The sequence below is a fragment of the Xenopus tropicalis genome, chromosome 1 (genome assembly GCF_000004195.4).
Source record: "Xenopus tropicalis strain Nigerian chromosome 1, UCB_Xtro_10.0, whole genome shotgun sequence".
In the NCBI taxonomy this organism is placed as follows: domain Eukaryota; kingdom Metazoa; phylum Chordata; class Amphibia; order Anura; family Pipidae; genus Xenopus; species Xenopus tropicalis.
In genome coordinates, this window is record NC_030677.2 from 163,973,713 (window position 1) to 164,001,411 (window position 27,699).

Here is a 27,699-nt window from a genome sequence, read left to right on the forward strand (position 1 = left end):
TTTTTACCACAGAAGTGCTGTAATGACTGCCTGTAATTTAACAAAGTGGATGCAAATTTGTTTTGCTTTATGCTTGTGTTAGCAAATAAGCCCTATTGAGCCCATCTCACAGCATTAGAGTATTGTCTGTCTTTTACAAGTGTCCAAAACATCTTACATTTGCCACTTTCCCTTTTTAGATTTCACTCCTTAGAGATATTACAATTGATAATCCTTGTCCATGATTCTTTTTCCTAACCTTTCAGCATGACTCATGCTTAGAGATTTTTCCTTTCACAACTACACCAATGTTTTAGTGATTCTGATAGGACCCCTTAACACTGCAAAAATGTTTACCTTATGCAGAAGGTTAGATTAAATTCAAGTGTGTACATTATGATGTCAGCCTTTCTATTAATGGTCTTCATAATATATAAGTACAGGTATAGGTCCCATTATCCAGAATGCTTGGGACCAAGGTTATTCTGGTTATTCTTTCCGCAGTTTGGATCTCCATACCTTAAGTCTACTAAAAAATTAATAAAACATTAATTAAACCCAATAGGATTATTTTGCATCCAATAAGGATTAGTAGGCATCAATTACAAGGTACTGTTTTATTTTTCTACAGAGAAAAAAAGATATCAGTTTTAAAATTCTGAATTATTTGATTAAAATTGAGTCTATGGGAGATGGCCTTTCCATAATTCAGAGCTTTCTGGATAACGGGTTTAGGGATAAGGGATCCCATACCTGTATAATGTATACATTTTAGGTAAAAGGTTATTTTTCTGCCCATTTAATAACTGACACTATGGGTCTTCTTGGCATTTCTTCCTGATGTCAGTAATTGTAATGTTTTCCCTTTTTCTTGCAGTCGATTGGTTGACAATCTTGAAGACATGAGGAAAACGGTGACTGGTGATGGGGTGAATCGTTGTATCCTCTGTGGGGAACAGTTAGGGCTGCCAGGAACAAAGTGTGTAGTATGTGAAGACTGCAAAAAGGTAATAATTACACCTGCCATATAGGAAGTATGCATCTTTTTAATAAATGTAACTCAGAGATAGGGAAGCTCTTAAGGCAGGGTTGCCCAGACTTTGTCACCCTGTGATCTACTTTTGCCACCTGACCTCTGTCATGAGATCTACTACAGTTAAAATAGTGCAACGTCTATCATTTGGTGCAATTAGCAGAGAGTATCAATTGATGTTTAACAAATACACATAGAGATATATAAATGCAGTGCCAAATTCACATTTAATGCCCAAATAACATTATACAAGTGCCAACTTCACGTTTAATGTGAAAGGATTGTAGTAGTTTTTACTTCCCTTCTTCATGAACCACTTTGTAGTCTGCACACAGAAACATATATAAAGTGGGAACAAATATATACAGCGGCCTGGTGGGGACAATCTTCTATACTGGGATGAAACTACAAAGACGGATGGCTTGAGCAGCTGCACTCAATCTCCAATATGCTGGGGGGGGGGGGGGGGGGGGGGAAAGAGGTGGCGGGATGTCATCCCACTGCATTCCACCTCAAGGTCTACCAGAAACTCTAAAGTGATCTACTGGTAGACCGCAATCTATCTTTTGGGCCTGTCGTAAGGCAACAAACTAAAAGGACCTAATAAACATACATTAGTAGTGTAGTAGTTACCATTGCTGCTAGTGTAGTAGTGTAGTAGTTACCATTGCTGCTAGTGTAGTAGTGTAGTAGTTACCATTGCTGCCTTGCAGAACTGGGATCCTTATTTTAATTTTACCTTTGCCTGTGCACATATTAATTAGATCCCAAGGCAATCAGCACTAGTATTTGTGTTTATGTGTTGTATGAATGTGATAGCAGATGGGATTGCAAGCTCCACAGGGAGCAGGGACTGATGTGAATAATATGTTGGTGCTATATAATTAAAAGATAATAATGCTCTCCATTTTCTTCTCTATCATTTCTGCTCTTAAATGCACAGTACCACCTACTCTGATTCTTTGCAGGCCCATTTACATTTATTCCCTTAGTTTTACTCATCCATTTGATGGAATCGACAATAATATTTTACCAGTCCTAACTCTGTAATTCCAACCCCTCCCTGTGCTCAAATCTGTCTATATATTCAAGGGATATAAGACAAGGTTGCTAGGATACCTTTTCCCTCAAGCTTCACTGCTTCTTTACCCAACCCTAACCTTTCCAAACTATTTAAAATGATAATTCTTCCTTGTTAATCTTTATGCTGATTCCCCATTCCTGCATATTAGATTTTCAAATCATTCTGTTAAAGTCATAGCCATTTAACCCTTATCCCTTAGAATACGATCACACTCCCTTAGAGCTGGCACTTGGGCTTGCTGGCAATCCAGCAGCCTGTGAACTGGCCCAGGAGAGACTGGTGAGCTGGGATTTTGCAGAATTAGGAAACTTTGCAAATTGCATTTGCCATGGACGTGTATTTGAAATCACAAGAGGTTAAGGGTTCAGATTTAATTTAACACGCCATTAAAATTGATTGGCTGATTTTGAATCTCACAAAAAGTGCTCAGATCCTTCTGAATTCCAAACCAAATCCTGGTTTCAACATATCTTCCAACACCTAAATTGCGTTTTAAAACTATACCCCCAAACAATGTATATTATATAAAAATATACTGCAAGAACAAGCTCATATGTAAAACCCTGCTTCATCTAAATAAACCATTTTCATAAAAATATACATTTTTAGTAGTATGTGCCATTGGTAATGCTAAATAGAAAATTGCCATTTTAAGAATTAAGGGCCGCCCCCTGGGATCCTAGGATTCACAGTGCACACAAACAAGCCAAGGCACACATACATGCTAGGCCTACTCAGCCAATCAATGGACAGAGTTCTGCCTTTTGCTCCAACACTACTTCCTGTTACACTTAAAGCTGCATTGTTACCTGTCAGTTGATCACTGAGGGAGCACACAGCCCATCACTAAATGATAGATCAAGGGAAAGGATGTAAAAGGGCAATATTTACTGATATATATATTCCAGTTTGGCGAGATTCTTTAACAGGCCACTTAACGTAATATAAACTTTCTGTTGGTTAAGTATTCATTTTGGGGGTATAGTTTTCCTTTCCTTCCTGGCCCTCCAGCTGTTGTAAACAACAACACTGAATAGGTGTAAACTGTTATTAAAAGTTGTAGTTCTTAATAGCCACAGAATAGCCATGAACTTGACATCTAATGGTATGAGAAATAAAGCTTTGCAAGAAATAACCCATGTGCTTTTTGATAGTAGGGCCATGACAACTGAGTGTTTGCACTGCAGGCTGATTCCCTCCACAGGCTGACTCAATGGATAATGAAGATGATTTATTAAAATGTCAACACAGATTAAAGCCTTTTCCTTCATGCATATTCTGTATGTATGACTAAGTAAAGGTCCCTTAGCAGAATATGAAATCTACAATTACAGCTAAAGATCTTATTATACAGATGAAATGCAAGACTGCAGTTATGTAATACAAATGTGAAAATGTTGACACTCTGGGGATGATTATAAAGGATTGTTATTGGGCAAACTTTTGTCTTGACCTTATTTCTTTTTAACTTTGTCATATATGAATGAATATGAAAGAAATATACCACTAATGATAGTATTGTTTATTTACAGAATGTTTGCACAAAATGTGGTGTGCAGTCCAACAGTCGTCCCCATTCCATATGGCTGTGCAAAATATGCAGCGAGCAGCGGGAGGTCAGTATTGATTTATGTGCAGGTGGTGGAGAAAAGGAGTTTAAAATATCATAGATTGGTCATTCTAACTTGCCTGTACCATGTTAAACATATATACCTATGGCTTTATTCTGCCTCTATGACATAAAAATCCCTTTACTTACATGCTTAAGAAATGATCCAACACTGAAGCAGTGTTTTTGACAAAATAAGATGAGGGGGCTTAATTTACTAACGTGGGCAATAAATTGGATGAGTGCAGTTACCTGTATCAACCAATAAGGCCGCTGCTTTCCTTTTCTACCTTGTGGTGCTTAATGAAGACTAACCTCTTGTACAGGATACAGGATACTGCTGTAATGGAAAATGCACTTATGCAATTTAGCACCCATATTAATATGAAGTGGAAATAGTCTTATGCTTTAATGGATTTTTATTTCTAATATTTAATATTTTAGCAGAAGAAGCCAATTGCCTTGTATGCCCTTACCATGACCATTCCTCATTTTTCTATTAGAACAAAGAGGAGAAATGGAGAAATGGAGAAAAGAATAGATAGATAATAGATAAGGAGAAGCAATTAAAAAAACACAGAAAATGAGAGAAAAGGAGATAGAAATATAGATTGAATAGTTGGCCTGCAGTCTTATGGTTTTATAGGTTTTCAAATGGGAAAACTCAGGGTCCCAGGCATGCTGGATACCAGATCCTACACTAGATCCTATCTATAAATAAACTGGTATAGAAAGAGTACCGCACACACATGGGCTTAATGCAAAAAGAAAAAAGTGTTTATTGAAAAAAGTATTAAATAAACTGGCTAATATCTTTATTTAGCATTGAGACATTAAGAAACATTATTCAACATTCCATACCAACATGCACTTTTATAATAGTAATATAGATTGTATATATAGATTGTAAGCTCTACAGGGCAGGGACCTCCATCCTCTTGTGTCTTTGACTCTTAACTTATTGCAACTGTAACTGTATCTTGTATCTATCTGTATTTATTGTTGTACTTTGTATTTATCTATTATTATCTTAATAATCCCCTGTTTGTATTAATGTATTCTACTGTACAGTGCTGCGTACATAAGTAGCACTTTATAAATAAAGATATACATACATACATACATACATAACCACCCTTCAACATACATTCTCTTACATATTATGAACCTCCATCTTTTGCAAATCACTTGTATAAAGCTTTTTATTGTGATGTTTACAAGTGTTTAATTGCTGTGATTTGTCTTTCTAGGTGTGGAAAAGGTCTGGTGCATGGTTCTTTAAAGGTTTCCCCAAGCATGTTCTACCGCAGCCAATACCAGTGAACAAATCGAAGCCTCAGAAGCCGTCTGCTGTATCAGAGGATTCTGGTCAAGAGCAGAAACGCTACCCTCGCACTCAGAGTCGAGGTGACTATTCCTTTACTGGTAAATTGCAACATATTCTTCAGGTAAAAGGCTTTGTAACAAAGAGGCCATGCTGAATCATTGGGCCCTACTTGTGAAATATCTACCATAGAAGGTTTAGATGCTGCAGTTGCTGTACAGTATAAATATAATATAATTAGTATGTTGTAGGTTGTTTTGGAGACAAACACAGGCTTCATGTAGGATATATTGCCATAAATAAATGATAGGCAGTTCAGCCAAAGTTCATATTCACACATGAAATAAGAGCATGCATTCAGCCTTGGACTGGGGGGGTCCAGGGCCCCTTAAGGCTGCCACATTAGGGGGCCCCCAAATCTCCAGGGTTCCAGCCCCAGTCATGAGGTCCTCCCAACACCATAACCCCCCCCCCTCCTCCCAGACATCTTGTATTCTCCTTTGCAGCCGCGATTGGGGAGGAAAGGTCAGGGGGGAGCAATCAGGGTTTCATGTGGGGAGTGGATCTGGGTGAGCAGGACCAATGAGGGCCATGGCACACTGGGTTTTACCCAGTGTCCCACCAGCCCAAACCTTTTTGTATTGTGAATTATTTTTTTGTTGCTGTGTTATCAGTGCACAAGTTAATTCTTATGTAACACAAAACAGAATGAAATCCAGTATTTTTTATGACAGCAAAATATGTCAAGGGACATTAGTCAAGTGATGCTGTTTGCATTTATGAATATCCTCTGCTAGACACTATATGGTTTTGGTACGTGATCCTAATGTAATATTGCAAGATAAATATGTGTGATTTACTATGTATTTACTATAATGCTAATTTTTTGTATAACTTTGTTTAAGCCCAAGTGGAGCTTGCTGCTCAGCCAGACCAAGAACCCTATGGTAAGTGGAACTAGTTTGCTTACTGTACAGTACAGAACCAACTATCTTTAAATGTAAAACCGAATACATTATTACATTTGCTTTCCCCTATTACCATGGTAACCAGCTCTAAACATAATGTGCACGCTTTTGTGTGATTTAGGCTGTCACTGCTCATTGAAGCCTTATCTCATATAGTCCTGTTCCGTACAAAAACAATTGTGTGTGGATTGGATTATGTATTTCTGGAGACTCGTTTCCCTCACTTAGAAATGTTTCGTACCCTGCAATTGTTATCAGTTTGCTGGTGCTTAAAGATGGGAGAGGACTGAGCAGTATAGCAATGAATAGTAGGCATGCACAGGGAAACAGACAAGGCTTTTTATGACACCAGAATTCAATGTTTAGCAGAGGCTGCACAGAAGGGAAGAAGGGAACGGAGAGCATGAGGCAAGCAATTTTTTCTCTGCTGACGCCTTTACTGCAGTTTGTTGCAGAGTGAGGTTGTTTAACATTATGACCCACTTTTATGCCTGAAATCAAAGTTCTCAGCAATGTGTTTACCTCATCGATCAACATAAAAGGACTGGTAGTTCAGCTGCTATGCTGTATGTGCCAGTAAAACATACTGCTGCGAGGTGATCAGGAAAGGAATGAGTACAGCTCAGGAAAAAGCAATATGGTTATATGCACATAAATGCATTTATCTGCAGTTTGCTGGTACTAAAAAAAACCCAACCACCTCCCAGAATATTACACATTGCTCAACTTTTTAACAGTTAAGGCAACGTCACCCAGGGAGGCAGTGTACTTGCTTGGTGCAATAATTATTAGTGCAGGATTAGGCATAGAACTATCCAAGGTGGATAGCAGGGGCTGTGAGCACAGGGAAATTCAGAGCATTTTTTTTAATCAACAGACAAGCACTTTAAATTGAAATCACCCATAGGAGCAATGGCAGACAGGGCTCAGAATCACCCCAGCCACTTATTTAAGTTGCAGTTGCTTGAACCCACAGGTGCACTCACTGCCAAAGTGGTTACCACTCAACATCGCTGAGTTCTAGTGACGTGTGGATTGGATATATCCTGCCCCACGTCTACCCCAAACTCTGTTTCTCAACTCAGCCCAAGGTATTGATATTTGCTTTGAGGTCTCCATAAAATCCACCTCTTGTTTAATTGGTGCTGTCCTCAGGTCCTGTGGTAATTAAACTCCATGGCAATTTTTTGTTTCCTATTATTTTGACAAGGTTATCAGATCACATTATCTAACTGATACTGTTATTGTGAAAATGTAATCCTTTCAACCCCCCCCCCCCCGGAGAAAAAAAAAAGGACATTTTTAATTATTTGTATTGTACCTGCTTAGGAGATGCTATCTGCGGATTTACACTTCTCCTATATCTCTTTTTGTTTCTGTTTACCCAGCAGTCACAAATAAATTGTATATTGTCAAATAAGTCCTATTTTATAAGAAAATGCTTTTTTAACCCTATACCATTGTCTTCTAAAGAGTTTATGAAAAACCCTTTATTTCTTGATGTTATTGATTGTTTAGGCTGATGTCAAAATTGCCATTTGCAGAGAAATTCGCATGACCATTTGCATGGGTGCCATTGACTTCAATAGTTATGGTATTTCTCTGCCAGGGTGAAAAGGTTGGAGGAGAATCCTCTATGAGTGATATTAGGCTTTATGTCTATAATGTAGTGAAAACAAATACTTAATCTAACTTGCATCATTGAAATGTAAGGAATATTTGACAGAAATGTAGTTGTTTCAGTTTTTATTTATGGTTCGGTTTAATTAAGCTACTTAAATGGTAGCATAAGCAATAATACTCTTATGAGAAATGGTTTTCTGTTGCTGAATCATTTAATGAATTAACTGTAATGGTTGGTAAGTGATTAGTTTTGAAATGTGGATATTTTCACTTGCAACACATTGATTGCAGTACTTAATCTCTCCACTTTCATAGGCAGCAATGGTTTCAGTGAAGGATGAAGACAAATACTGGTTAAAATATTGGCAAGAAGCAAAGCAAAGCAGGGCACATATTTTACTACCAGTATTTTAGCTGTGTTTGTTTAGCTCCATTTGCTGTTAGCTTGCCTTGTCTTAATTTTGTGTACTACAAATTGCACACTTTGAATAATCTGAAATGTTTAGGTTTGCATAAATACAGTAATTGTAGTTTTATTTCTTTTACAGAGGCTTAACATGTAACTGGAACAGAAATAATAGTATTCCTGTTGTACTGTATGCTTATTCTTGGCTGTATTTAAAGCTGTGCATATTCTTTTTTGTTAAATACCTTTGCAGTTAACTGATACAAATATTAGGAGAGCATTGTATAATTCCTGTAGCAGGGTTGTACGTAATCATTATGTATAAAATAGGATTTGCAATGGCAGTAAGGCAAGCAGAAAGATGCATAAATCTATGCATAAATCTCTAAACGAAACTCTTTTTAAAATATTTTTTAAAATAATATACCTAATAGTCTGACATAAAGATAAAATAATTTAATGTACAACTATGAAGACAACTTTCATTATGGTAATGCTGCAAAAAGGCAGCACTTGTATGTAGATATATAGAGAGTTAATAGACCAAAGTGTAACAAAGGGAGAGTAAGACAGCAAATTGCATGGCTGGTTTTGAAAGGATACTGACACAATTCTTCATTAAATATGAAAGCTAAATAAAATTATTCTGAATTTCTGTGCTTCTAGAAACAGAATCAACTGCTGCCAATCCAGGAAGAACCAATTACCCTCCTCCTGCTCGGAAGGCAGAGTCAAGAATGGCACCAAGTGGTAGTGAATATGAGGGAGAAGAAACCAGAGACAGCTCATACGGTGGTGTAGACAATGACATAAACAGAAGCCCAGGAGGTCAGTTTGCTTCCCAATGTCAATCTTAATTAGGATATAGGAAGAAGTTAAATAGTATCTTTAAAGGAACAGTAACACCAAAAAATGAAAGAGCTTTAAAGTAATAAAAATATAATGCACTGTTGCCCTGCACTAGTAAAACTGGTGTGTTTGTTACAGTAACACTACTATAATTTATATAATAAGCTGCTGTGTAGCCATGGGGGCAGCCATTCAAGCTGGAAAAAAGGAGAAAAGGCACAGGTTACATAGCAGATAACAGATAAGTTCTGTAGAATACAATAGTGTTTTATCTGTTATCTGCTACGTGCCTGTGCCTTTTCTCCTTTGAATGGCTGCCTCCATGGCTACATAGCAGCATATTTATATAAATTATAGTGGACTTTCTGAAGTAAACACACATCTTTTACCAGTGCAGGGCAGCAGCACATTATATTTTAGTTACTTTTATACACTTTCATTTTTTGATGTTACTGTTCCTTTAACAAACTCGCAATGAATTGTATCCTTAACTAACGTGTATTGTGAAATGGCGTAGTATAATTATTTTTTAAGGTTTTGCTAGGGTACAGATATAAATATGACACCATATATTAGGGGAATAGATTCATACTAACTCTTATGTTGTAATTACATTTGTAAGGAATATAAGATATGTATTTTGTTGAGATATCTTGTTATTGTTACTATTGGGTGTTAGGTTTGTTGCTACCTTGTAATTTGCTGGTAAAGTAGCCATGGGATCCAAATGTATTTATATCATACCTAACCATGAGCTCTTCCATTGTCATAATATTACCAATTTATTTCTTCCAAAACCAAAAAAGCCAGCCAAGAGAAATATGTGCCATTGACTTGGCACGTGGCAGTGGAATATAGTGTATAATGAAGGCATGCTAGGCTAGATGAAGTTAAGCTTGTCTACAGAAATGGGTTCTAAGAGATTGTTAAAAGACTGAGAGAGACAGTGAGAAAGGTGAATGATACATAGAGACAGTTCCAGAGAGGGTGTTAAGTCTCAAAGTCTTATGGAGCAGTTTTCATGCATAGGTTTTAAATGACCCTATGATTTGGTATAATCTGAGCCCCTCTAACTATGAAAACACCCTAAAAACATTTTTTCTAATAAACTGGGCATCAGTAGAGGAGATAACTATTTATGTGTTCTATAAGGCTTATTGAACATGGAATCTTTTCTCTCTTGGGATTTTTCAGGTGGCAGAGAAGTGCCATAGAGACCTGAAATGTCATTAATAGAAACTGCCTGTCATCCAGTGGTGACAGGCCAATTACAGCCAGCAAACACGTGCCTGTCACCTTTGGTGATAGGTGTTTCCACTAAAACTGTCAGGATTTGGGATCTTTTATGCTAGTGGAAAAATGCCAGGGGAGAATACCATGAAACTAAACGTGCTAAAAAACAAAATTAAATATTTAGACATCTCTGAGCTGATTTGCACTCTAGACGTCTAGTTTTCGTGCCAGTGTTGCCTTCTTCATATTGTCCTATTGCCATAAAAATAATACTCCCATGACCACTGACAGAATCATTATTTGTATAATATGTATGGTTTATTGATTTTGGATAGAAAATGGGGACTAAAAGGAAATTTTAAAACAAATGTATGGTGATTGGGATGGAGGGTATGAGGATTTCATGGAAGGACCTTTATAACAAACCAATAGAAAACAATTTTAACAAGCCCTTATCAACAATGGCACCAGACAGGGGTGCTCCTTATCTCTATTACTATATGTACAGGCTACAAAATAAGCTTATCAATAAGACAGAATCTAAAGAAATAACTGCTGAAAACAGAGAAAACAAAACAGCCACCTCTCTCTTAGCCTCATTAATGCAAGAACCAAATGCTTTGGTAAATATAACCATTTCATAATAAATACAATGACAAATAGATATGAGTAAACGACTTATGAATGATTTGTTGGCATATTTCTTAAGGGGGAAAAATACACATTGGCACAAAGGCACTCTTTCATTATTATGAATCTTGTTAAAATCAAAATTTAAGAATGAACATTTTATAATTCAACACAGTAAATTGTGTCCTTTGAGAGAAAAGAAAAATTTTGAAGGAGCTAGAGAAAAAAAAAAAAAACCTAGTCAGGACGTAGAGATGACAGGTCTAGAGGGAGACTCTTGCTTTTCATCTTTTTCACTAGTGAATACTTCTATATACAGACGTATATATATATATACATAACTTCTATTAGCAGTATTCCTCAACAAGAAATAGCAATACAATTATATTTTAAAAAATGAGCTATGCTATAGAAAATGAATAATGTCTAACACGCAAGGCGAGTAGAGGAAATGTAGTACAGGTATGGGACCTGTTATCCAGACTGCTTGGGACCTGGGGTTTCCTGGATAAGGGATCTTTCCGTAATTTGGATCTCCATACCGTAAGCCTACAAAAAAATAATTTAAACATTAAATAAACCCAATAGAATTGCTTTGTCTCCAACAAGGATTAATTATATATTAGTTAGGATCAAGTATTACAAAGAAAAAGGAAATATTTTGTTAGAAATATGAATTATTCCTTAAAATGGAGTCTATTGGAGATGGCCTTTCTGTAATGCGGAACTTTCTGGATAACGGGTCCCATACCTGTACCAATTGGCTATGTTTTCCAGTCAGTTACTGAGTCTGTATTTGAAATTAATGCTCACAGGCACAGGAACCCAGCAACTGGAAACCTACTGCTCAATATTTTTTGCTACCCTCATTTTGTCTATTTATCCTCATGTTTCTCTTTATCCATATAAAACAGTTTGACTCAGGCCGTCCCTTTCTTGTCACTGACTAACAAAAAATTCTGCAGATGAGACAGATTATTTGAATTAATTTTACTCTCTTACTTTCTGGGACTTTGGATCTGTGTAAACAATTTGTCAATCTTTTTGCTGTCCATAAACCATTTGAATAGGGCTAATTGCAGATGACAAAAGATCCTTGTATCTTTAGAATTCCTTGATGCTTCCTTGGAATTCCTTGATTGCTGATCCCCAAGGTTTCTTCAATGTATTAATGTCTAAAAAAATGATCTAATATTTTTCTGAAAAATAGAGACATGGGGGGGGACATTTACTGAGGTGTTTTTTACTATTCAATCTGAAGCAGACTGATCAAAGCAGATTACTGATTGGTTGCCATGGGTTACTGCTCTTGTGCAAATTTTCCTTTATTAGCAAATGAGCCCTCATGTGTTACAGCTGCAGCAGCCAAGACTGAAGTGTTGTTGCTGGCCAGCGCAAGTGAGCAACAGAGGCGGGGGGAAGCAAGGTATTAACTTTAATACGCCAGAAACCTTCAAAAAAGTAATAGTGAATGTGCTGGTATCATACACCTAGTGGGTTCCAATGGTTGGAAAAAAAAAAAAAAAATCACGCACTAAAATTATTTTCTACATAAAACAGTTTACAAGGTTCCTTCAAATCATTCTGCTGTTTAATGCACTAATTAGGAGTATAATAAAAATATTATAAATGTGAATGTGAATTGCTCTGTTAAATACTTTGCATTAAACTGTCAAACCAGCAAAATTATCTGTTAAACCATAATTAATAACTTACAATGGCCTGCAAACGACTAAACCATGAACCTAAATGCGCAAAAAAAAACAAATTAAATATGTAGAAGTCTCTGAGCTGATTTGCACACTAGACTTCTTATTGTCCTGTTGCCATGACAAAATCATTATTTGTATAATATGTATGGTTCATTGATTTTGAATACAAACTAGGGGCTTCTACATTTTTCATTTGCTAAATTGGTTTTAAAGACAATTTTCCTTATAGATATAAACTTTCAATTATGAATATGCAAACAGGACAACGCTTTCCGTGTTACATTCCTCAAATCTGTTTGTAGAACCAAAAAGTGCAATCGCAGCCTGCAATCTTACCCCCATGAAAAAATAACTGATAACTTAAAGAAAAGTTATGAAAAAATGATTCCATGGAATCCGATCCAAAAGACCCCCACCAAAAAAAGACAGATAGAAACTAAGTTCTAGGCACCTGTAGATTGTAAGCTGTTGTGTACAGGGCCCTCTGATCATATTGTCACTCTGTATACCCTAGAATTTATTGGGTCTTTAACAATTGCAGGCACTGTAGCTTTAAGGTATTTCAGTAACTAGGAGTTGGTTACAGTCAGTGCCGGGCCAAGCCAGCCGGGTGCCCTAGGCAACCTGGTCAGCTTGGCTCACCTAGATTCTCCGCCACATGTGCTTGCGTGCATGGGGAAACCAACAAGGCGGCGGGGTTGCAGGCCGCTGGTGTGGGGACTGCAGTAAGGAGGAAAGTGCCTGGAACTAGAGGTAGGTGAAAGAAGAGCTACCTATCTGGCACCCCCCCCCCCACCGTTGCGCCCTAGGCAGGTGCCTCTTTTGCCTACCCCTAGTTCCAACCCTAGAAATGACCAGCACATGGTTTTCCTAACAATTTGATTTCTTATTAAAAGATACTACATTTCTTACATAGGGTTCAATAGGACCATTGGCATATGTCCATCTCCACTAGGCTCAACATAGTAAACTATGCACAAAGGCACAGATATGATACTGGTAGCTTTGGATGGACAGAATCTCCCTCCCTGATGTTTGTACAAACCTATGTAAGTTTGCTGCTAGATTAGAAGTGTCCATTTTTACTTTCTGAAAAATTCTCTCTGAAATGAGTGTCATAAGCATTCATCCTGTGCACTGTATTTTGGATTGTGCCTGTTCCTATGTGCCCTCGGTATCAACTGTATCTACTGTATGAGTGCTTTAAGGGCAGGAAGGCCAGGGCTATAGATTTAGAATTCTGCTGAGTTGGGGAGTCAAGTAAACAGATTGAGCAAATATCTATTTCTCTAAGTATATTTTTACATACAGTTTATAACAAGAATAGCATTACCTCCATCCCCATTTAAATCCAGTAGGCTTTAGCTGTGATAATAAAACCCTTAATCCTAAACATTAAATGAAACATCCGCTGAATGCTGAATACAATCAGAGTAGAACACTTATTTCCCAGACCAATATGCAGAAGGGTGATAATCAACATTATGCTGCTCCTTTGTGTTAGAAAGAAAAAAAGACTTTTTGTGAAGACTCCATTAACAAAATCACTCTGCCTGAGAGATTGCATTTGTGGAGGAAGATGTTATTGTGACTAAGGAAATGGCAGGTATTCCACCCTGAGCCTTTATTATTCCATAGAATAGCTATGTTTATCCTAAACCACGGCATTCTATTATGAAGAGCAATGGTGGCTGACCTCTTCTACAACAGGTCCCCTAAAGGGCTGTGTAGGTTAACTGGCAAAATGAAAGTCAAATTCTTTGTTCTGAAAGAGTAAAACGGGATACATGTTGTGATCACACACACATACACATACAACAAACCTCTTTGGTTAGTATTCAAGTTCTTTCTTCAGTGTTTCTCATGCTGGTTTTCAAATGAAGAATTTAGCATTGAGCTGGCAGTGGTAATCATGCAGCTGCAATCTCTTGAGAAACAAATTACAGAAAGGAAATAATTACATTGCTGATTGTAGAACTGGAACAGTTCTGAACTTTGTCAACATCATATTCTGTAATGATTTTTACCATTGTTAAAAAGAATGAGAACTTTTAGGTAGGAAAAAAAATGCTTCTGTTACCAGATCCAGAATTAACTGAACATTACCAGCAGCAACCTGCTTGGGCTAAAGTGCATTTACTAAGAATGTATATAATGTGGGGTACTGTGGGTGCTAATATTTTTTTAGTAATTGGCTGAATTAACCCTTTAGTGAACACACTATCGGAGACTTGTAGTTAAATGCTTAGAAGAGAAAAAACTGGAGGCCCCTACAATCTTGTAGATGAACACAGTAACAGCTTTATTCAGTCACTAGCACAGCTTTTTGAGTCTTAGTTGTTCATACAATACCCAGTAGTAATGTTATCAAATAGAGAACAATAATGCCCTGGCTGCTAGGTTCTTTCCTACTGCCTACCTTCCTGATGCTCTTCCTTTAGATCAGGTAGCTCTACAATGCAGTGGTTTTTGGCACAGGAAACACATTGTATCAGGGGTGCCTTCTATGCAACAACTAGACCCTACCTAGTCCTTGATCCAAATATATTGGGTCCCTGACTGGTCATGTTCTGCAAGGGTGCTGACCCCTTATTTACTTCTTGATGGAACCTCAGCCGCTCGGCTGCTCAACCTTCAACCTAGACCTATTTCTCACAAATCTGGCCTACCATCAGCTCAGATTATTGCTTTGCTTGCCTTGGTACCTCTTTGAATTAACAGACCTCAGGCTCCTTGGCTCCTTGCTCTCTCCCTTATATAGGCTATCTAGGGAAATTGTCTCCTTAGTGCCACAGAGGAGAACCTGCTCTTTATCTTTCACAAGGGGATTTCCTACTAAACGATGCCATCTATTGGCTCAAATAACAATAACTACTAATCACATAAAATATACTTATTGATTTATATCTACCCCTTATATGCAGCTGCCGGCCTGCAAATGAAATCCATGGGAAATACTGAAATACTTTTATATGATTTAACTTTCCTTGACAAATACACAGCAAGTATTCCCGAATTCTTAATCCACATGCCTTAGCAAAACTAGGTCAAAGGCTGAGAGGGGGTTCCACAAAAGCAGGCTCAGTGCTCAGTGGTCCTTACCAATACCTCCACAGAAATACTGTGCTGATTACCAAAATCCACATTATAGCTTTCCTGATATTTGCTTTGTAAATTGGGCATTGTGTAATAGCACTGCTTCTTCAAGATTAACTATTATTCAACTATTAATTCACAGAGGTTTGTTGAATAAAGTTTTCCAAAAGTTAGTCATTTGGATATAAATTTCAGAAAATCTAGGTAGCACTGTGTCAATGAGCTCATTTTTCATTCATAACAGTCTGGGGCCACAACAAATTCTATATGTTTATTACAGATACATCAATCTCACAACAGCTGCAGCAATTACAGTTTGGTAAGGAACAGCTTGCCTGTCTGACTACTTAAACTGTAATTTGTGTCTTTTGCTGGGATTTAATTGAATCATTGTCTGGTCCTACACAGGTATAAGATTCAGTATATGTCTCCAAGCAATTTCAGTACAATCAGAAAAGGCCAAACTCTGTCCCTTGAGTCACATCTTCTGAGCATTGTACTGAAATAGGTTGGATTAGAAGTTTTAATGCTTTTTAACCTATGTGCTTGCCTTCTGGGAGCATTCACTTGCTGCACTGGGCAAATAACCTTAGCCAATACTGACCCAGTGTCTGTCTGCAGGGACAAATGTAATGGCGCATAATTTAAGTGCTCATTCAGCTGTGCAACTCACATGGCGATTACTAAATTACTGAATCTCTTATTCCATTATAATAATATTTTATTGTTGTAGACGTCAATAAAAACTGCATTCATTACTTTACATAACTAAAGGAACTGCATGAGAAAATGCACTTGTTAAGATGAGTAGAGATGTAGCGAACTGTTCACCAGGGAACTAATTCACGCGAACATCGGGTGTTCGCAAGTTCGCGAACTTTTCGTGCATGTTCGTAATTTGGGTTCGCTTGGTGTTTTTCCGCTGCGTTTTTTCTCGGCCTAAAAACGCTGCACAAGCCACACATCGTGTTTTTCAGCAAATCCCGTTTCCATGGTGCTAATAGTGCGAAATAGCAAAAAATGCCGCGTATTTCCGCTAGGTCTGCCAGTTGCCTTTGCGTATACATAGGAATAGCTTGCGTTTTTACGCAACGCTGTGTCAACAACGTATTTTTCAGAGAAATTTTTGCCCTTGATCCCCCTCCTGCATGCCACTGTCCAGGTCGTGGAACCCTTTAAACAACTTTAAAATCAGTTTTCTGGCCAGAAATGGCTTTTCTAGGTTTTAAAGTTCGCCTTCCCGTTGAAGTCTATGGGGTTCGCAAAGTTCGCGAACTTTCGAACTTTTTGGCGTAAGTTCGCGAACTTTTTTTTTGAGGTTCGCTACATCCCTAAAGATGAGATGTGTAAAACAATGAATAAAACGGGTTTTCACACTGAGACTGGAAGAATTCTCTTTTTATGAAATTTCAAATTAATATTTAAAATAACATTTTTTTTAAAGCAGAAAGGACAAACCTGATTGCCAATATTTCTCAACTGTCCTGAAGACATTTCCATTCATCCAAGATTGCTCCTTTTCTGTACTGAGTTAATGTTGGGGCTCATTTATGTCCGTAAGCACGATGGGCAATTTTGGGCGCAGTCATCATGTTTGTTCCCAGACCTTTCTATAGGGATCTGGCTTGTATCCAGAAAAGAGAATACATCTTGGCTGTGCTTGATATCAACTTGAAAATGGTATCCTTAACATTGCCTCACGTTTAATGTTCCACTGCCTCTGATGTAAGCAACTTTAATAGTGTCTGTAATGTCATCAGTGTTAATGACTACCTTTTCTTGGTACTCTTTATTATATGTCCCAGTTGTACATGGGCACAATATGCTCTAATATGTAAACTTCAGCATGAAAGATCATAATAAAAGTATTTTTCCTACCCATATATTATGTCCTTAATTACCTGTGTTTAGTAAGCTCTCTCATTTTATTTGCACATGCATTGACTGTGGTAATTTCAAGCAGAAGAACCACTATTTATTATAAGAGTTTTTGTGCATAGTTTGTGTACTGTTTTTGCATGGATGAGTTTGTGTAGTTATATGGTTTGTATGTGCACTGCGCAGTAAACACGTTGAAGCAAATCGTTTTGTGTGCATATCCTTTTTGTGCTCATTAGAATCCACAGATTGACAGTCTGGGTCTGCAAACCCTTTCACCTGTGCATTTTCACTTTGGGGGCCCTCTTTGCCATGGGGCCCCTGACTGCAGTGCCACTGACTGCAGTGCCACCTGTCCCCCCATGATTGCCACAATACCATTTATACCCCATGTCTGGTCTGGGATTCAACATAGGCCCTGGCATTTCAAGTACAGAGAACCCCAAACAACCCCCACCAGCCCAATAAATAGTGACTATCTATGGCGTCTTACAGCAGCCCAGTTTGGGTCTGGCTAACTTGTAGGGAGTGGGAGATCTTCTCAAAGGACAAGGAAAATACAGAAAGCAACTTACTGGAACTCCCTTCTTATACCAAAAAAACAATTTACTATGATGACAGGCCTTCTGCATAGGCTTATTACACTTTTTCACATGGAATATATTTTGAGTACTTGTGTCTTTTCTTATTTGCAGGTGTGAAACGTGGCAGTTCAGTGCAGGGAACAAGACCTACCTCTGCAGTCCAAGGAAGTAACATACAGCCTACCCAACAAGGTACTAACTTGAGCCATAGGGTAACTGGAACAAAACAAAAACAACAAATTCTGCAAAAATGCTGAGACCTTATTGTAGCGGAAGTGAACCTCTGCATGGAAGGGTGCATAATATACATAGGTGGTGCATCTAGGTGTTGAAAAAATTAGACTGGTAAATGCACTCCAAGTATATGGAGTAATTCATGTTACAGTAGAGTTCCACAGTTATGAAACACTTCTTTTTTTGCATAAATAACTGGCTGTCTGGCCAATTTTATACTATTTTTAAATTAACAATTCAGTGGGACAGCAGTGATAGGTAAAAAACTTGCTGCAATTTGAATATAATATTTAATATATATATAATTATTTGTTCTGGCAGTTCATAGAAATGATTTTCAACTTTTCTATACATAGTTACATAGTAATATTGCTTTTATTTTCAGCACCTCCAGCAAGTGCTAGACCAGCAGCAAGGCCAACTCCTGCAAACAGATTTCCAGAAGAACAAGGTTGGCAAATGACTGATATTTTTTTAGGGCATATGCATCACCTGTTCTAATAAACCTGCCATCAGAATTCTAAAGAAACCCCGATTCAGAGAACTATTCAAGTTTTATGTTATAGGGCCCTCAACCATATAAGGTTAATTATTAGTAATTTATTAAGATTCTTATTACATGGCAGCTCTGAAACCAGTACACTTAGCATCATTTAATAATAATCCCTGTAGCATCAGATTATATGACAGACAAACCTCATTTTCTGCTTGCTAATTTGCTACAATCCCTAAGATAAGCTTCTCAACAGCTGCTCTAAGCACACTGAGCATGTGTAGTGTCACTGACAAAATCAAGGATGGGGAACTGTGGCAACTGTAAAGACCTGGACCATTACTAATATAGAGATGCTGAAACTTTAGGCTGGTTCATTAGGGCCTGTATTTAATATATGGTATTTCAAGCCATATTCATGCTTAATGTTTAGTTCTCCTTTAAAGTGTTTAACATTCTTAACAAAGGGAGGAATTCTATTATTTTGCTTTAATTAACACCCCCCCCATGGATAAATGGGAGGAGCTTAACTTTTTTTTTAACTGCTTTTTCCAGCTTCCATCACTGTATTACTGCTTTTTATTAGTACTAGTACAGACCTCTTCTCATGTGTACTTATTATAATGGTCATATAGGTGGCACTACCCTTCCTGCTTCACAGCCAGAGTCAACCTACTCTGCATCAGTTCCTAGAAATGAGAAAGCTGATAGTTTCACGCCACAAGGTGTAAGACAGGATCGTCCCCTTCGACAGGCTGCGTCGTACACTTCATCTGTTCCAACAGTGGCAGCGCCTTCTGCACGGCAGCCACAAACACAAGATGAAGAGGAGGAGGAAGCAAATAGCTATGACTCCGATGAAGCAAGTAAGGAGAAGCAATACACTAGGCCTCACTCATATTGTGGCTTCCCTTCACTTTACTGGTTGCTCTGTGATATTTCCAGATTTTAGAATTAATTTACATTAATTTAATTAGCATGGTAATCAGCTATTTTCTAGTTCAAAAAGGTGGCCATGCACAATGGCAGCATTGTCCAATGACTTTTACTTGGGAGCATCATTTTAAATAGATAAGATACCAATTTAATTGGTATTAAATGTATTTAACAAACATTGCATTTGTGTCTGAGATTAAAATGTGTAAAAATTTAATTTGTTTTTTAGCCACACTTGGCTCTCTGGAATTTAGTCTTTTCTATGACCAAGAAAACAATTCTTTACATTGCGGTATTATCAAAGCAAAGGTAAGTGTTAATGTTATACAAATACATAGCTGTCTTTGACCATATTATTGACAGTATCAATGAATACAAAGAGCAGGGTAGCAATCTAGAGCATTTTTAAATGGCAGCATTTTGGTCCTTAAATGAATAATCTTGCTCTTGCACAGGTAGTTTTTCATGGTGTATTATATATTGCACTATAGTTACCTGTAGTTTCATTTTGTGCTTTTGCATTTATTTCTATTTCTGTGTATGCTGTGCAGTTTGCTACTTTGCGCCTTTGGGCATTTAGAAGAATAGAGTTTTTGCAAAATGACTACTGAAATGATGGTCTTCAAGAAAGTATTATGAGATATGACAGAGAGCAAAACTTCATCTTCATCACAAGTGAAATGTTTAAATAACTGGCACATACTTTCTAAGAAATAATTCTAGTCAGTGTCGGACTTGGAACCCAGGAGCCCACCAGAAAATCTTAGGCCCTAGGCCCGTTTTCTATTATTCCTCCTTTCTTCACACACCCTTTTTATTCTCCTAGTCTCTTCTATTAACATGCTAGTATCTATTCTTCCATCTGTTTCTCTTCTTTGTTCCCATTCAGAAATAGGGAATGATCATTGAAACAGGCCAAATGGTCAGGAGCAGGAGGGCCCACTTACACCTGAGCCCACTGGGACTTTTTCTGGTATGCTGGTGGGCCAGTCCGATACTGATTCTAGTATTGAGTAATACTAGATACTGATCTTTTTGAATCTAAAAATCTAAAATCCTTAAAGGATAAGTAAACCTTAAAAAAACTGAATGCAAAATTGCTCAGGGTGGTTTTCCAAGCACTTTTGCAATTTACATTATTGATTTATTTTTTTCAGTTTCAGAGCTACTTAAGTTTTTATTAACTACCAATATAATGAATTTTGTAACCGTGCCACCTGCTGGTCATTTCCTGTACTTGTACAGTCAAAGACGGCCAAAGGCAGAGATTTGTATTCAGAAGGAAAACAGAAGTGTCCTGCTGTTGCTCTGCTCAGAAAGAAGATGGGAAAGGACATTTGAGGCGTCTAAACTCTTTCCTGAGCAAAGCAACATCAGCATGCTTCTCTGTTTTTTTTCCTGAATATATATTTCTTTGACTGTACAACTACAGGAACTGCCAGCAAGTGGCATTATTGTTACAAAATGAATAATTTTGGCAGTTAAAAACATTGCTAGCTCTGAAACTGAAAAAAAAAATGTAAATTGCAAAAGTGTTTAGAAAAGCACCTTCAGAAATTTTACTTAAACATTTTTTTTATGGTTTACTTATCCTTTAACACATGACACCCAGCCCAAGTAAACACACAAATAATTATCTACATTACAATCAGACATTTTTTTTCCATTTCTTAAAAATAGGATCATTAACTGAAGTGTTAGTTTTGATTATTTTATCACAGAAAACTTTGGGGATTTTCTTACCACCCACTAGCAACACCAAGTAATAGCGTTAGCTTTAGCAAGAACAATGCCACGTGTTTGTTTCTGTGAAAATGAATTCTGATGCTATCTGATTTGGCAAATTTAATTAAGCAGAGGAGCAGGGAGCGTGTGTTTTATATCACTGAACATATTTCTTTTTATTACTGAGCTTTCATTTGGTAAAATCTCCAAGACCCGCAGAGGGTTGTAGAGGCTTTCCTGGATAATTAGAGGACCAAGTATACACAACAAGCAATTTGTTCCCCTAAACCCTGTTGTCATGTGATGAATTTAGTTGGACAATGTATTGATAATAGTTTATACTTTTTTCACAGTCATGACGACACATCTAAAGGAGAGATGTAACAAAGGCCTTATTTACTGTAAAATGAGAGTATTATTATTGCTTTTTCATACTGAATACTATACTAAAGCAAATCTAATTGTGAATACTAGTGATGAGCGAATCTGTCCCGTTTTGGTTTACCGAAAAATTTGCAAATCTTTGAAAAAAAAGAAATAGTGAAAATGGCACACATCCAAAAAAAATTGATGTGCACATAATTTTGTTGATGCGCACGAGTTTTTGTGCGCACATCAAAAAAATTACGCATATGGCAAAAAAACAACAGGCGAATTATTTTTTTTACACAGGACATTGTATTATTTGCTCATGTCTGTTGCCAGTAAATATAAAATGAGTGATTTTGGCCTTGGTTCAATTGAAACCCCCTGAACAATCTGCACACATTTCATGTCAATTTTAATTCTATATTTTGGTATGAAATGAGGTATGTACCTTCCCCCACTACAAACAAAGGTATCACCAACACCTCTCCATAATACAGGAAGACTGTTTGGAATGTTTAGTTACTAATCATGTTTTTTTTTCTAGGGCCTAAAACCCATGGACTCCAATGGTTTAGCTGATCCTTATGTAAAGCTGCATCTTCTACCAGGAGCTAGTAAGGTAATGCAGAGTGATTGTTGAAACTTAATGCTCTGGTTGAATAATATGCAGTTTAAAATGCTGGGGGTTTCTCTTCAGAGTACAGCAAATCTGTATTTTGTCTGTTCATATTAAAACGTATTATGCTGTCTGTTCTATTGGGACACAAGGCAGAAATTTGACTTTAGAATAAGTATAAATACCTTAAATTTACTGGGTATTTACAAGTGCAATGTTGCTCTCAAAGTTTAGTAATCTATAGTATCAATTAGATGCTACATTCTGACCTGTCCTTAGGTTATTGGGACTGGAGCAATCTTTGCCTAGACTGCTGCCTACAGTTAGCCAGTGGTATATATACTGAAAGGTTGAAATTAATGGCAAATGATTATTTTTCACCAACATTTGCTGTGTAACTATAACCCAGTTCCATGAAGTTACATGTCCAGACTATAATCTTATGTAGGCCTTTTCGACAACATAATATAACAACATAATAATTGTTAAACATATATATGACAAAAAGGGGGATTAAAACTGTGTAAAAGAAGCAAATTAATACATCATTAAACAAAGGCAAAGTAAAGAGTAAATAGGTCACAAAGTATGTGTCTACTCTTTTGTACGACTGCATTATAGTTGCACAGAAAAGCAAGAAAGGATCCTGTCCTCACAACACCCACGAGACACTGCAATTAATGATGTGCATACTTGTGTTGATTTAGTATATTATATGAAATGGAGGGTGGCAGAGTTAGCAAAGTCTATATACATCTCATTCACCCTTCAAAATTGTAACCCATTATCCAGAAAGCTCTGACAGCAATCACATTTTGCATAATGTTAAATTCAAATACAGTTCTTAATTTTTGACAGATTTTATATTTCTATGTAGTAAAAAGACCTAACAAACATAATGTTAATGTGTACATTAAAAAACAGCTAATTAAGCTATTGTGAAGGTCAAATTGTCTATAATATCAATTATATTTATACAGGCTGTGCACAAATATGAGGTGTGTGCATCTAAATGAGCGGTTGTCCTAAAAAGGACTACTTCACTGGTATCTAGCATACATTTATCTTTTCTCATTTTTTGTGGGAGAGAGACTCCAATTCTTTTGGACTATGTGAACACTTTAAATAAAATAAAACAAAATGGTTCTCTTTGCTCCATCAACACTCACAACATCCCAGAGATCTGTTTTCGGGGTTATCTTTGATTTTGTCCTATCCATCACTTCTTATATCCAATCAATAACTAAATCACGTTACCTTCATCAATGTAATATCTCTAAAATATGTGCCAAATATACTGCCAAAATTCTAATTTGCTTTTTCATCATGTCACATTATGACTGCTGTAAACGCTCTCTTGATTGGCCTACCTATACACAAAGTATCACTACAGCCCATGATATTTACAGCTGCCAGGTTCATACATTTTACTAACTGCTCTTCCTCTGCTATACAACTTTGCCAGTCTCACATTTACATAACATTTATCTACTGACCCTGATGACCAAGGCACCTGGCAGTTCTGCACCATACAGTATCTCTAAACTTGTCTTCAAGTATTCACCAAACAGCTCATTGCGTTCTATTAACGATCTATTCCTCATTATCAAGACCTCAAATTTCTAAATTAAAGAATTTGCTACAACTGAAACCATTCTCAGGGATTCCCTTCCTCGCTCCATCAGAAATCCTGTTACTCTTTTAACTTTCAAGCAGTCTTTTGAAACAAATTGCTTGACAACTAACCCTAATCTAGCCTAACATTCCATCATGCTACACTATAAACTGCTTCAACCTGCTAATGCTTATCAGTGAATCTCTTTCCTAATTCTGTCCAACTCTGACCTTTGCATCTAATATCCCCTCCCCTTAATGAGAATGGCACTTTTTACTGTCTATATTTTAGTATGTTTAATATATATTATACATAAAGAGGACCAGCACATGGAAACACTTGTCTGGGGTTGTTCCCCTGTGGTTTATTAGTCAAAACTGTAAACACAACATTTCATTGGCATGCCCCTTCATCAGGTGCACCTGATATAAAGGGGTTTTCTGCCCCAAAATGTTGCACCTCTGCAATAAAATTTGCAAGGGCTTGCCCTGCTTCTAATCACTCTGTGTGTAGGGAGAACCCGGGTAATAACTTCTTAAAGGGACAGCGCCCTTACCTGGACTCGATAGGCCACGTCAAAATCAAGGGAAGCACTCCAAGAAGTCATGTAACAAAAATCACTTTATTCCCTCGTCTTGTCTGGGAGTCACAGCATGCAGGTCAAATCACAATGTTCAAACAGGCTTTCTTCAATCATGCAATAAACATATACCATGCCCGTGTCTAGAAGACATCAGCCTTACCAGAGGTAGCTACCTTTGTCTCTTCACCACTGTCCCCAGTCTCAGTGGGATCTCCTGTCCCCACCTAGCTCAGCAATCCGGCACTCCCTGCGGTGCCCCTTTGCTATTCCACCAGGAATTTTACTGGCAGACTCTTAGCCGAAGCTCAACTAACCCTCTTGTAGCCTACCCCTATCCGCTTGGGTCCCTATTCTGTGGATGATCCACTGGAAACACTGTTTCCCTCTAATCTCCTGGTTGGGGCAATAGGCGGCCCATGCTACATAACCCTGACTCAGACACCTAGTGCCTGCTCCACTTTCAGCTGCCCTGTTCTACCCTTTCCTTACCCTACAGGTGGTTCTTCTTTTCCTTCAGCTGGCCTCTTCCGTGTTCTCCCACAAAGACCCTTAATTCTGGGTGTGGTCCCCTTTTTATACCTTCTACCCCACACTGCCTCTAGTGGTCGGGGTGTGAACTACACTTATACAATCCCAATAAACATTAACTAAATTCTGCTGCCACCTAGTGGTCATACCAAGTAACAACACTTTCCCACATACAAATTAACACACAATTTTCACCTTCTTACATGTGTGCCATTGCTTTTCTCTCCCAGTACTTCAGCACTGGGTGGCTGTGATAGGGTGTGCCTGCGGACATTATATATAACTGTTTGATATATACATCTTTCTGTTGTACAGTACTAAAATACTAGCACTTTATAAATGCTTTTTATGAATAATAACAACAGGAAAGAAAGTTTTACCTTTCACAATACTAACAAAAGCCAAGTTGGATTTTTTTTAATTATTGATGTAAATGTTAGGAAGTACATATTTTTCACAAAACACTATTCATTTGGCTTAAAGTGAACACTGGTGTGTATATCTGCTTTCTTATACATAGGCCACAGTGTTTCATAGAGATTATTACCCATGAGTAATCTAGGTTCCTTATCGTATTAAACAACAGTTTATTTAATCAATAGCTTTTGGAGTGTTTGTAGAGACTTAAGTACCCAAAGGAAACCCATAAAAAATTCTAACATCACCAATTGCATAACTACAGCACATTTCCTTTTAGACCCACTGTTACTTCCCTAAAATAGTCATTTATACACACAAACAAAAAATGCATGCTCTAATATAAAAATCAGGCATTCATTGTGGTTTTATTACAGTGTATAAAAAGAACAGCAGAGCATGCTTTTAAAGATGCATAGAAGTGTTTCTTTTGTGTAAATATGAACCTGACTGGTAAAATTAATTGTGTTATTCTTTATATTTAGGCTAACAAATTACGTACTAAGACTCTGAGAAACACACGCAACCCTATATGGAATGAAACCCTTGTGTATCATGGGATCACTGATGAAGAACTGCAGAGGAAAACTTTAAGGTTGGGAGAACAATGTCTTTTATTTCCAGATTATTATTGATCCAGAGCAAAACTATCCTATTCAGCAAAGGGTTTGGATTGTTTTATGGACAGTGAAAGGGTCAAATAAATGATTCAATCACACGTATGACAATATTTATTATAGGAGTCATTAAAGGAACCAAAAATATTGCCCTGCATAGACATTTACTGCATTTCCAATGGGAAACGTAGTTATTGACATGTTAATCAATAAAGTGGTTGCTAAGGGGTATATAGGGTCATGTGTAGTCCTGAGTGAACTTACACTAGCATAAATACACCATAACAGGTTATCATGTGTGTCCAGGTAGTAATTTCCAAGGTGACACCCCAAAGTATAGGATATATATAAAAAAAAATCAATTTAGGGCAAATGCAGAATCAGTGCTTAAAGTGAAGATTTTGCCAACATGACATGTTTCAGGCATGAACAGACTCTTTTCAAATATGTACATAACTCATACACACAAATATTTACTGAACGCACAAGAATTACCTCTGCTATACTTCTACTCACCAACTAATGGGACCGATGGTATGTAGTTCTTCCATTTGGGATAGACAGTAAACAAATTCTGTTCACATATATAATGTCCATATCGGCAAACTGTCCCAAAATATATATGGCATTACAGTCCATAATAATCAAGTCAAGTTGCATTAGTAAGATTAGTAGCTTAATCCTGGTACTGCCTAATACATGGGCCTACCCTAGGAACAACATGATGCTCTTATACTTAGGATACTGCCCATTGTTAGCATTAACAATATACTTTTCCTATACAGTACGGGATTCATTATTTAAGTTACAGAAAGGTCATCGCCTGTTTTAATCAAATAATCCAAAATTTGAAAACATATTTGCTTATTCTTTGTAATAATAAAGCCAGCTAATCCTTATTGGTGGCAAAACAATCCTATTGGGTTTATTTAATGTTAAAATGATTGTTTAGTAGACTTAAAGTATGGAGATCCAAACTACGGGAAGGTCCCTCATCTGGAAAACCCCAGTTCCCCAGCTTTCTGTATAACAGGTTCCATACCTGTACTCATATTTCTATCTATAGGTAGCAATATATTCTGCTGTTACAAGCGTTCCATACTGGTACATTTTAGTATTGCCATTAACAAAGTAGAACTTTTAGACATATAGGTATATTTGGCCAATTGGGTATAGATAGCTCTGCATACGTGGACATCAGTTCTAGAATGGATTCTGTGCTAGAAACCAATGGTTTATGGATTTTTTGTTGCAAATATAAAGTAAAGTAAATGTGGGAGGTCAGTGTTTACATATTTCTTAACAGGTTCCTTTTTTACACTATTTTCCCAAATGCCATAATCAGGTGGTTGACCATGTTTAATTTTTGAGTCAAGTGGAATTTTTTTAATAAAATATGGTATTTTACACCAAAGATATCAGGAATCATAGTTGGGGCTGCCTGATGCGGCTGAGGCACTAAAGGCCATATTTAATAAATGGAAGTAGAAAATAAAGGAATTGTACTGCAACCTTGAATTGTCTTGGAACCTATACTTTCTTTTAAAAAAGCATCATT

The 27,699-nt window shown here is 37.2% G+C and overlaps 1 protein-coding gene across 4 annotated transcripts in view; it reads left to right on the forward strand.

Moving 5' to 3' along the window:
* The window catches only part of rph3a (rabphilin 3A), a 117,082-nt gene that overhangs the window by 78,459 nt on the left and 10,924 nt on the right, over nt 1–27,699 (forward strand). For 2 of the 4 annotated variants that reach the window (XM_031892750.1, XM_018090590.2), the window contains 11 exons: nt 857–986; nt 3,629–3,712; nt 4,956–5,130; nt 5,935–5,976; nt 8,693–8,854; nt 18,120–18,200; nt 18,628–18,693; nt 19,371–19,601; nt 19,901–19,980; nt 22,310–22,384; nt 26,010–26,119. In XM_031892750.1, the coding sequence (XP_031748610.1) occupies nt 857–986; nt 3,629–3,712; nt 4,956–5,130; nt 5,935–5,976; nt 8,693–8,854; nt 18,120–18,200; nt 18,628–18,693; nt 19,371–19,601; nt 19,901–19,980; nt 22,310–22,384; nt 26,010–26,119 (1,236 nt within the window). The remainder of the gene's footprint in view (nt 1–856; nt 987–3,628; nt 3,713–4,955; nt 5,131–5,934; nt 5,977–8,692; nt 8,855–18,119; nt 18,201–18,627; nt 18,694–19,370; nt 19,602–19,900; nt 19,981–22,309; nt 22,385–26,009; nt 26,120–27,699) is intronic. The other 2 variants (XM_031892756.1, XM_018090593.2) reach the window with 1 other exon arrangement.